Genomic DNA, 12,789 nt, shown 5'->3' with positions numbered 1-12,789 from the left:
TTGTAAATCTTTTCTGAATCCTTTCAAGTTTCACAACATCCTTCCACAACATCTTTTCGGGCGGCACGGTGGCACAGTGGTTAGCACTGCTGCCTCACAGCGCCAGAGATCCGGGTTCAATTCCCGCCTCAGGCAACTGACTGTGTGGAGTTTGCACATTCGCCCAGTGTCTGCGTGGGTTTCCTCCGGATGCTCCGGTTTCCTCCCACAGTCCAAAGATGTGCAGGTCAGGTGAATTGGCCATGCTAAATTGCCCGTAGTGTTAGGTAAGGGGTAAAAGTAGGGTTATGGGTGGGTTGCGCTTTGGCGGGTCAGCATGGACTTGTTGGGCCGAAGGGCCTGCTTCCACACTGTAAAGTAATCTAATCTAATCTAACATCTTCTTTGCTTTGATGTTATCTATTCCCTTCATAATTTTTCTATGTTTCTATAAGATACCCCTCATTCTTCTAAATTCTAATGAATATAATCCCAGTCTAAATAGTGTCTCCTTGTCAGCAAATCCCCTCAATTCCAGAATCAACCAAGTGAACCTTCCGGTACATCCCTTCTCATGTAAAAAGGTCAGAACAGTATACAGTACTCCAGATGTGGCCTCACCAGAACCCTGCACAGCTGTAATGTTACACTCTGCTTTTAAACTCAATCCCTTTAGCAATGAAGGACAAAATTCCATTTATCTCCTTAATTACCTGTTGCACTTGCAACCCAACCTTCTGCGATTAAAGCACAAGGACACCCAGGTCCCTCTGCAATTCCCTTACTATTTAAACATAATCCTTTTTATTGTTATTCCTACCAAAAATGGATGACTTCACATTTATCAACATTTTACTCCATCTGCCAGTCATTTGCCCACTCACTTAGATTATCTATGTCCCTCTGCAAACTTTGAGTCCTCTGCACAATTTGCTCTACCGTTCATCTTAGTGTCATCCACAAACATTGACACACTACACATGGTCCAACTTCAAATCATCTATCTAAATTGTAAATATGGGCGGCACGGTGGCACAGTGGTTAGCACTGCTGCCTCACAGCGCCTGAGACCCGGGTTCAATTCCCGCCTCAGGCGACTGACTGTGTGGAGTTTGCACGTTCTCCCCGTGTCTGCGTGGGTTTCCTCCGGGTGCTCCGGTTTCCTCCCACAGTCCAAAGATGTGCAGGCCAGGTGAATTGGCCATGCTAAATTGCCCATAGTGTTAGGTAAGGGGTAAATGTAGATGTAGGGGTATGGGTGGGTTACGCTTCGGCGGGGCGGTGTGGACTTGTTGGGCCGAAGGGCCTGTTTCCACACTGTAAGTAATCTAATCTAATCTAATTGTGGTCCCAACACTGATCCCTGAGGCACACCACTAGTCACTGATCGCCAACCAGAAAAGCACTCATTTATCCCTTCTCTTTGCTTCCTGTTAGTTAACTAATCCTGCATCCATGCTAATAAATTGCCCATAACGCCATGAATCTTTATCTAATGCAGCAGCCTTTTGTGCAGAATCTTGCCGAATGCCTTTTGGAAATCCTGACACACCACATCTACTGGATCCATGTTGTCCACAACGCTCGTAATGACTTCACAGAATTCCAATAAATCATAGCACTGACCATATTGGACAATGTGCATCTTGGAAAGGCAAATCAGGGCAGGACTTATGCATTTAATGGTAAGGCCCTAGGGAGTGTTGCTGAACATGTTGGAGTGCAGGTTTATAGCTCCATGAAAGTGGAGTCGCAGGTACATAGGATAGGGAAAAAGGTGTTTGGCATTGTTTAATTTATTGGTCAGTGCATTAGGAGTTGGGAAGTCAAATTGAGACCATACAGGACATTGGTTAGGCCACTTTTGGAATACTGCTATAGGAAGGATGTTGCGAAACTTTGAAAGGGTTCAGAAAAGATTTAGGAGGATGTTGCCAGGGTTGGGGGATTTGCGTATAGGGAGAGGCTGAATAGCTGGGTCTGCTTACCCTGCAATGTAGGAGGCTGAGGGTTTATCAGGTTTATCAAATCGTGAGGGGCATGGACAGGATGAATAGACAAGATATGTTGCCAGGGTTGGGGGATTTGCGTATAGGGATTAGCAGGGTGGCGGAGTGCAATACTAGAGGGCATAGTTTTAAGGTGAGAGGGGAATGATATAAAAGGGACCAAAGGGCAACATTCCACGGAGAGGATGGTGCGTGTGTGGAATGAGCTGCCATAGGAAATGGTGGAGGCTCGTACAATTACAACATTTAAAAGCATCTGGATGGGTAAATAGGAAGGATTTGGAAGGAGATGGGCCAAATGCTGGCAAATGAGCCCAGATTAATTTAGGATCTCGAAGGTATCCGAAGGGTTTGTTTCCATGCTGTACAGCTCTATGACCCTATGACTCTATGACTGAAGGTTGCTATTGAGTAGAAAATTAATTAGAACAGCCACATAAATGCAATGGCTGAAAGAGCAAATCAGAGGTGATAAATTCTGCACCACGATTCACAACCATCACTTGATTCGCAAAAACCTTATCAGAAGCTACGAGTGAAAGTCCAGTAAAATCCCAGACGCTTAATGACATTGAGGATAAAGCTTGATCAGCATCCTACCCAATACATTGAACATTCACACCCCATCCCCCTACTAATGCACAATACGTTGCAGTTACAATTTAAGTGTGCCATAAGTTGCTGAGGCTTCTTTGACAAAACCTCTGAAACTCATGACCTCAGTCACTAAGAATACCAAGACACCATGCATAGATTCCCCTTCAAGTCATAGATCATCCTCACTTGAAAATATATCACCAGACCAAAATACTTAAATCCCAACAACACTGGACATACATCACCACACAACTGCATGGATCAAGGTAGATCACACAGTTTTTAAAAGGGGAAATTAAGGATGAACAATACACATGGAATCTTGCTGGCAATGTTTACATCCAGTGAATATTTTAAAGCATATGATAATTTCACAAAAAAATAGTAAGATCTAAAATAGTGAAAACAGAAAGTACTAAAAAAGCTCAGCAAGCCAGGCAGTGTCTGTGGTGAGAGAAACAGGACTATTCTTCAAAACTAAAAAGAAGCAGAAATGCTGTGAGCTAATTCTATGAAAGGTAGAAAGATAGTTAGAACAATGATTTTGTGATTTGTATATTAGGACACCCCGATACCTTTGCATCCTTTCACATTTAGATAATATACTTTATTATTCTTCACAACAAAATGTATGATTTCACTTATACCCACATTATGCTGTGTTTGTTTGATCTTTGTCCACACACTTAACTTTTCTAATCCCTTTATAGTCTACTGATATCCCCTTCACAAGTTATTTTAGTCTTTTTATTAGTGCCAATTTAGCAACAATATCTTGGACTAGAAGGCTCAATTTAAGGAGTCTTCGTGAATTTCTGCAGCGTACATTGTGGATAGGATACACTGTTGTGATTGAGACTTGGTCGTGGAGGGACTGAATGTTTTTCAAAGCAATGTCAATCAAGCAGGCTGCTTTGTCTTGGATGGTGCTGAGCCTCTTGGAGATACTCTTCACTTGCCTGGATTAATGTATTTCATCATACTCCTAGTTTGCACCTTGTGGAATGGATTTGGGAAGTCTGGTGGTGAGTTATTTGTTGCAGAATCCCTCACCTTTACCCATTTTTATAGATACAATAGTTATATAGCCACTGGACCATGTCCCCACCATCGAACATTAGACTACTGTATCCTTAATTGTCACAAACCTCAACTCATCTTCCCCACTGTTCCCAGCTCATGGTTCCCAACCCTATTCAGCTACCTCTACGATCCTTCCAAAATCCACAAACAGAATTGCCCAGGCAGACCCATTATTTCTTCCAGTTTCTGCCTCATGGAAATTAATTCTTCCCACCTTGATTTGACTTGTTTTTGTCCCCTTGTCCTGCCCTGTCACACTTATGTCTGTGATTCTTCTGCAGCTTTGTCAATTTTAATATTTCCAATTTGCAATTTTTTTTTCATACATCCATTCTCCATCAGGATGGTCTTAGAACTCGCTGATTCTTCCTGGAAAGAAAACCTAAACCATCCCCATTCACCATCTTTCCACAGGAGAGCATCAGAAAAGTCTACCTTTTTCCTCAACCAAGGATTTCTTGTTGCTGTGGTTGGCAGGGCCCATTTCCCACGCTTCTGACCTCACTCCTTCCATCCCCTAAGCCCCACAAAAACAACTCATTCACCTAATTAACAATATATCTTTGCAACCTCATTGTGTTCTTTTCAGAACGTGCTTTCCTATTTATGTCATCAGCATATTTCACAATTGTGAGTTGTGGGTTGAGGTTACAATGCTTTTGCCCGAAATGTCGATTTCGCTGCTCCTTGGATACTGCCTGAACTGCTGTGCTCTTCCAGCACCACTAATCCAGAATCTGGTTTCCAGCATCTGCAGTCATTGTTTTTACCTAAGGTTACAATTAGATTGACCACAATGTTATTAAATGGTGGAGTGTGCTCAAAGGTTAAATTCACTATCAGTCATCTCGCTGCAATGGTTCTTTGGGATTATGCTGATGTCATATGGAAGAAAATTGACTCGATTGAACATCTTTGTTTGTAAATGAAGGTATAAAATTAACTTACACTAAAAAGAAAAAAAAACGAAGGTTATGAGATTAGATGGTATGTTATAGAAAATGCATCAAAAGAAAGACCAATCTGATTTAAGCATCAAAAATTACCATATAACAACTGTGCCCTAACCAAAACAATATATTTACTGCAATTATTTCCATTAGAAAGTCTTTCCAACAATTTGCTGCATATTAGACAATAATATATTCCACTTAAATCAATACATACAGTGAAAGTGTCCTGATGCCCAGGCTGTAACATTTCTTCAGAGTTTCCTTGAAGTACAATAACTCTTGAATTTCCTGCATCACCATACAATGTGATGTGAGCCTGAGCAGTTGTACCTGCAGATGGTAGGTCACTAGTGACAATAGTTATCTTCCATTTTCCACCTATGGTGAAATTAGGAACATAATTAATTGTCATACATGGACAAAACACAAACACAGAGACAGAGGTGAGGGAGCAAGAGGCAGGGGAGAGAGTGAGAGAGCAAGAGTGACAGTCAGACAACAAAGTAGTCAAATAAAGAGACCCAGAGATACAGAGACTGCACAAAATCCTCTAAATGTAGCTTAACTAAAGTTTATAGTTAAACATAACTTGCCTAAATGTATACTGATGTCCAAATAATAAAGGCACACTTGCCATATGCCTTCATTATCACCTCATCCACTTGTGTTGCACCTTTCAGGGAGCTCTGGACTTGTATCACAAGATTCTTCTGTAGATCAATGTTCCTGAGGATCCTGCTATTTACTGTAGACTCTGCCTTTCATCTGCCTTTTTTCCACCCGACTTTCTATCTGATCTATATCTTGTTACATCCTTTGATCATCTTCCTCAATATCCATAACTCTACCAATTTTGGTTTCATCTTAAAGCTTACTGATTCAAATGTATATCTTCAATTATGTCATACATATATTATACATATTGCAAATAATAGATGTCCCAGTTCCAATCATTGTGGAACAGCATTTGTCACAAACCTCCAGGCAAAACAAACCCGACACAACAACCCTCTTCCCCTTCAATGATCAAGCCAATTTTGTATTCAACTTATCAACTCACTGTGGGTTTCCTGTGACTAATCCTCTGGATCAGCCCACTATTAGGGACCTTATCAAATACAAAATCCATGTAGATAAAATCTACTGTCCTACCCTCAATCAGTTTCTCAAAAACCTCAATTAACTTTGTGAGACAAGACCACCCCCGCATGCTGACTATCTCTAATAAGTCAATTCTTTTCCAAGTGCAAGTAAATTCTCTTCCTAAGAATCTTTTCCAATAATGTCCCTACCACTTCTATGAGGCTCATTAGCCTATAATTTCCTGGATTATTTCTCTTGCCCTTCTTGAACAAACAACTGGCTCTTCTCCAGTCTTCCAGACCGAGCCTATGGCTAAAGAGGATACAAGAACCCATCCAGGCTCCAGCAATCCCCTCCCTTGCCTGCCTCAGCATTCTGGGATAGATCTCATCAGAACCTGTGACTTACCTTGAATATCAACATAGCCCTATCTAGACTCACCATGCCCTTCTCCTTTGTGAACAAGTACTCCTCAAGGACCTCACCCACTTTCTGTGCCTCCACACATGAACTCCCTCCTTTGTCCTTGAGTGGACTGACTCTTTCCCTCGGTACCCTCTTGTTCCCAGTATATGTATAAAATGCCTTGGGTTTCTCCTTATTCCTACTTGCCAAGGATATTTTATGGCCCATTTAAGCCCTCTTAATTCCTTGTTTAAATTATTTTCTGCTTCTTTTATATTGTTCAAGGATCATGTTGAATTTCAGTTACCTAAACTTCACATATAGGAAAAAAAGCTTACTGGATATTTTTAAACACAGTCACTACCCTTTAACAAATCGATCAAGGTTAGTTTGAAACTGTTGCTAGCTGTGCAGAACCTGCACATTAAGTTCAGGCAGACAGAACCACGCCAAATTATAATATTAAAATAACTTACAAGAGAAAAATCAGGAACTGGGTACAAATTATGTTTTCAATTACTTTTGAATTTACATTGAATATTCAAGGACTTTTTTGACTAGTTTTCAGTAGCATGTTTTAATGTTTGATTCCTTGACTATTGCTTGCAATAAACATTGGATTTGATATTTCTGTACACTTCTGGAGCTCTGTGGCAGTGTAGCCAACTGCCTTGCTTTATTTTATTCAGATATGGATTTACCTTCAACCATACACACTCAATCTAAATTCTCCAGTTCCTGCCTGTACTATTGTAATTAGCTTTCTCCCAATTTAGCACAGTCACCCAAGGATGAATCTTATCTTCATCCATCATGATCTTAAAACTTACAGAATTATGATCAACATTCCTAAAATGCTCCCCCACTAAAACTCCTGATTAGGCTCATTCCCCAATACAAGGTATTGTATGGCCCTGTTCCTAGTTGTACTATCTTCTTATTGTTTCAAGAAACCTTCCCGAGTGCATCATACAAATTCTGTCCCATTTAAGCCTGAGGCCCTAAATGAGTCCCAGTCCATAATTCATATTAAAATAACCAAATGTAACAACCCAGTTTATACATCTTTCCATGATCTACTTATATAGCTGTTCCTGTCTCCCACTGGCTATTGGGAGGCCATAAGTATAACCCCAATATTGTAACTGCACCTTTCTTAATCCTGTGTTTGACCCACATGGCTTCGCTGGATGAGCCTTCCAAGATGTCCTCTCTTAATGCTGCTGTGACATTCTCCTTAAATCAGTAATGCAAGTCCCCACGCCCTGTCACATTTCTGTCTATCAAGCCTAAAACATCTAAACTCTGGAATGTTGTGCAGCCACTCCTGCCTTCCTCATAACCAAGTTTCTGTAAATAGCTACAACATCATAGTTTTATTATGAATTGCCTGTACTGCTCGCAAAGTAAAGCTTCTAACTGTACTTAGATACATGTGACTACAATCAAATAAAATGAAATCCAGACTCTCAACTCATCTGTTTTATATGTTATACCCCTTTTGTTAAAATAAATACACATCAGTCCATCAGATCCTCGTGTTCAGTAACCTGGCTTTGCCTGTTCTTCCTAATAACTCATAGGTTAAACTCCAGTGTCATTGACATTTGGATGGGAGGCTGAGGGAGGTTGCTTTCTGGTTTCTGAAAAACTCATTGTGTTTTGATTCCATTTGCTAACTGACATGTTCAAGGGGGCGCTCACCCATCATTTATCTGATGCCTGTATTTGTCTCATGCCAATTTTGAGATGTTCGAAAACAAATCAGATCTAAGTTTATGGACTCCAATTTTTTTTTTATCAATAAACTTGCTCTGCTTGCTTCAGCAATTTTTTTTACAGTATTATAACAACTCTGTGATAAAAGTAACTTGGCTGATAGTCAATACTAAATTACATACATTCCAAAACCTATATTATTGGCAATATCACCATTTTAGTTAAATTTAAAGTTTAGGACCAATGGATAAGTGAGATTAGAAAGAAATCAGTGCACTCTCCAATTTGAATGTTAAATTGTGAAGGGGCCAAAATTCTGAAAGAAAGAGGGAAGATATTGTCACATGTTACTGGAATCGTGCACTGAAAATCAAGTCCCACTGTTCCTGGCATGGTCACAAAAGTTGAAGATTTCAAAAGTATGCAAAGATTCCTCAAATTACCCACTTTCTAGAGCCAGGGTGACTAGGTTTCTCTACTTTAGAGAAGCTATTTATAACATAGTCTTGTTCTTACCCAATAAATAATATCTAGCTACTGGCATACAACTCTACTCACGGTAACTTTAATTCCTTTATAAACTTCCATTCATGCGAGAGCATATGAGAGAGACACACACAAAAATAGACAAGAAAACATATTGGTGTTATGCATGAAAGTAAAACTGGAAAGCAATTCAGTTGCCATTTTTCACAGGATCTATTGAGATAGTTTTTGTGTCGATCAGAATGCTACTTCTCATACTTTTTCTGGATGCAAGAGGGACAGGACAACTGGTTCGCTGATAAAAGATTTGACTTTTGAAAAGATTTCACAGCAACTGCTGATAAAAGCTAAACTGGTTGTCTGCTGGTTTAAAAAGGCTCTTTCACACAGAATTAAGAGTGCTCCTGGTAACTTGACTAGCTTTTCTGAATCTTTCTCATAACCCCAAGTGGTTCAGTTAGCTATGAAACAATCATACATTCTTTGGCAGCCAAAAGATCCATGTAATTAGTACCTGGTTTCTAGTCCACAAGCTAATGCATTTTAAGGGCTCATCCCTTGCTGCTTAAATGTAGACTACCTTTTGGTTTCAGTTCACCTGCTGTAATCCACAGCTGTGCAAAGTGTTCAATAATGAGGATCAAATTACTTGCTTTTGTGATAACGCTGCTCCTTTAATAAGGTTATGTTGTCCTTGGTTTTTTCAAAGTGGGTCGTAAACAGCAGAGGTTCCAATTTGGCTTGGAGAAGCCTTTTGATTATGGCTAACAGATACTGTCTCAGGCAAAAGGCTTTTAAGTATGTTTTTAAAAAAGAAACACTTATATAATGAAAGGAGAGTGGCCAATACTCCCAGTTCAGGGATATTTCTGGTTTGGTTTTCAGCAAGCAGTCTGTTTGAATCTACTGGTCAAGTTTTAGCTGGGGACCCAAGGAAACAGCTCCAAGATGATTCTCTCTCTCCCTACTGTCTCTCTCCTGTAAGAACCTGTGATTGATTTTGCCTTTTTTTAACCAAGGGGTGTTAATGGGGATGTTGCAAGTATTTCATTAAGTATATCATTATGCAAGTATATCATTAAGTTATGATAGAGTCAAGTAAGTTTTCAGATAGGTTAAGTTATACTAAATTTGGTTCTCTTTTGTTTGTGTTTCATTCAGTAATCTGTAATTAAATTCAGCTGTTTAAAACTGAAATACCCTGCATTCACTGTACATCTGCTTAAAACTACTAGAAAGGTTAGGGACTGGGCTACCTTCTTGAAATGCTTTGATGGGGGTCTGGCCTGGTCCATAACAAATCAAGCCACTGCAATCTTGCAACCACTGGAACTATGAAAGATTTTGACAGATTGGACATGGACAGCATATTCCCTCTTGTGGTGAAGAACATAACCAGGGGCCAACAATATTCACCAAGAAATCCAACAACAAATTTGATAAATGAATGACAAGAATATGGAATTCATTACTAAAGGGGGTGCTTAAATGGAATAGTCTTGATGCACACAAAAGGGGAAACTAAATAAGCAGATGAAGAAATAGATTTAATAGTAGATTTATGGGAGAAATGGTGGGGGAGAGGTCAAGTTGCAGATGAACATCAGCATGAACTAGTTCTTTGCCAAATATTTTACATAATCCTAGCACATAACTAAAAATTCAGGCACAGTGCAACCAAATTTTGTGACCACTATCTCTCAATTTCAATATATTGATTGATACATGCAACTTTTCTCCTTCTTCACTTTTGATTCCTCTTATTGTGGAATTAACTGTATCACACAGACTACTGCAACACTTCAAGATGGTTCAACACCACCTTAAGGTCAATTAAAGACATAACAATATGAATGGAAACAGGAAATGCTGCCCAAAAGAGTTGTGCAAGCAGCTATTCTTGCAACATTTAAGCAGCAAGGAATAAACCCTTAAAATGCCAGAAGAAATAGGCCCTTCGTCCCACCATTTTGTATGATACTCTAACTATGGTTCAGAGAAATACTGTTTATATTTGCTTACTTCCCATGATTGATTGTTTTTTTTCAATACAATTGGAAATTGCAAAAATCAACAAGGTGTGTTATGTTTAGGGAGGTGCTGCACTGCAGTAAAATATCAGAAAGTATTCCAAAGGAATCTGAGTATCAGCAGTGTGTACAATTTACAAGATGCACTCCAGAAGTTCACTAAAGATCCCCACGTTCTAAACCCATAACCATTTAGATGGACAGGGAAGGTGATACATGAGAACACTACCACCTGCAAGTTCCCCTCAAAGTCTCTCACCATCCTGACTCAGAAATATTTTGCTATTCCTTCACTGTCACTGGGTCAAAATCCTGGAATTCCCTTCTTAATGGCATTGTGGGTTAGCCCACGGCTATGTTCTACAGCAGTTCAAGGCAGCAGCTCACCACCACACTCTCAGGGGCAAGTAGGGATGGACATTTAATGCTGGCCAGACAGCAACATCCACATCCCATGAATGAATTTTAAAAAGATCCTGGATTAGCCTTTAAAATGGGTCAGGATATTTACATAGCTTTTGACAATACAATGTTTGAGTCAACAACTTAACTCACTAAATCATTATGGCAACTTCATTGCTAGTACTTTTGAATTACAGGGGTTTCATCTTCCAAAGTACAATATAGACTATTACAAATATTATAATATTTGTTACCTTGGACAAAATGTGTTACACTCCAGTATCTTGGCTATATGTGCTTTATATTCAGAAGGTAAATTCTTATAACTAAATTTGCACAGACTCTCATATCTACAGCATCAATTATTTCAATCAACACATCATAGTTTCACACAACCATTAAGCAATTTAATTGAAGCAGTCATTAATAAAACTCTGCTTACAAATTATTTCACATAATCAGACCAATTACATTTAAATACAAATGAAAAAGATCATTCCATAAAAACAAATTTTTATTTCATTGAAAATTCAATGGTGTACAATCATTAACAAAGGAATACAACTGTCTTTGAATAAAAGTTGAAAGAAATTTTGAAAAGTCATTTTATTTTTAGAGTTGTGACAAATGCTTAATTTCTTCATCCATTCACCCCCAAAACTCTGACCTCAGTTGGTCATGTAAATACTTCAATTTTAAAAAGAATTTTGCAACTTTGTCTTCAATCCCTTTTGTTCTCATCCTTCTGGATTTCTCCAAGTGCATTTAGTCCTCAAACCCTTTGAAATCACTATATTCTTCTAATTTTGTTTTCTACACACAATTTTTATCACTCCACCACTGATGACTATACATCCCAGTTGGGAGCAGAATGACTGCCCCAAGTTGCTGAATGGTTGAATGGCTGTTAAATGGCTGCAGATTGAATCAAGAAAGTGAGGCTGGATGTGCTTCTGACTTTTATGCAAAGGACAGTGCCTGTAAGAGACCCTCATAACTTTTAAAGAAAATTTACGTTCACACTGGCAATGCCAAAGCATACGAGGCTATAGGCCAAGTACTGAAAAATGTGATTAGAATAGTCAGGTGGTTGTTTTTGATCAGTATTGGGTATGAGTGGCCAGAGGGCTTTTAGCTGTAGTGTAGATCTCTGACTCTATGACAGGAATCCTACTTCCTGCACAAAAATCAGCTCCTCATTTTTATTTTGGCATAAACATTTTATTAGCTTATTGTAAAAGTATTGACTGGATATGTGCAATTCCCATACTCCTGTCAGTTTTTTCTATCCAGAAGTAATCGATGATATAACTTTATCATCAGCCAGTGTGGTTACAACCAGTGCTGAAAAATGTGTTGCTGGAAAAGCGCAGCAGGTCAGGCAGCATTCAAGGAGCAGGAGAATCGACGTTTCGGGCATAAGCCCTTCTTCAGGAATGAAGCTGGTTACAACCAGCATCAATATTTTATTTCGCAAACCACTCCACCATTGGATATAGACAAAATGTTAACTACATTAGGACTAGGAAAGCTTGCGTTCCAGAATAATACTGGATAAGATGGCCAGAAAGCTTGTTGGACAGTTACGTCCAAGAAAGTACCCATCAAGTGGATACTTAATCTAAACTGAATATATATTCAGATTAAAGATCATTCTCCCGTGCATTGTCAGGAGATCATTGTTTAATATATGAATCAAGAAGTCAGATAGGAGAAAACATAGTGCAGTTATAGTAATGTTTAAATGTTGGTGATTTTTGAGAAGATTTGTAGCTCAGGTTAATGATAAGTATCTAAGTTCGCTTGCTACTTATTATTTAAATATCCTCAACATGATTATATAAGCACTCTTTGGTAAAAATGAGAGTTTAAATTACATCTCATGACTGTCTCAATATCTTAGCTGTTTAACTTTTGTTACTATTCATCTCATTTGCACAATGTTGGTCTATGTTCAAGTCTAAACTGAAAAGCAACAAGTCATTAGATAGGAGGAAAATTGACCATATCTGATAATACTGAACGCTTTGTATAAATGTCCAG

The 12,789-nt window shown here is 38.9% G+C and overlaps 1 protein-coding gene across 1 annotated transcript in view; it reads right to left on the bottom strand.

Moving 5' to 3' along the window:
* Positions 1 to 12,789, bottom strand: part of LOC140476793 (uncharacterized) — a 567,118-nt gene that overhangs the window by 498,318 nt on the left and 56,011 nt on the right. Inside the window, exon 5 of the mRNA XM_072569588.1 lies at positions 4,836 to 4,999. Coding sequence (XP_072425689.1) covers positions 4,836 to 4,999 — 164 coding nt within the window. The remainder of the gene's footprint in view (positions 1 to 4,835; positions 5,000 to 12,789) is intronic.

Source organism: Chiloscyllium punctatum, chromosome 5 (assembly GCF_047496795.1).
Source record: "Chiloscyllium punctatum isolate Juve2018m chromosome 5, sChiPun1.3, whole genome shotgun sequence".
Taxonomy (NCBI): domain Eukaryota; kingdom Metazoa; phylum Chordata; class Chondrichthyes; order Orectolobiformes; family Hemiscylliidae; genus Chiloscyllium; species Chiloscyllium punctatum.
This window is presented reverse-complemented; position numbering and strand designations above follow the sequence as displayed.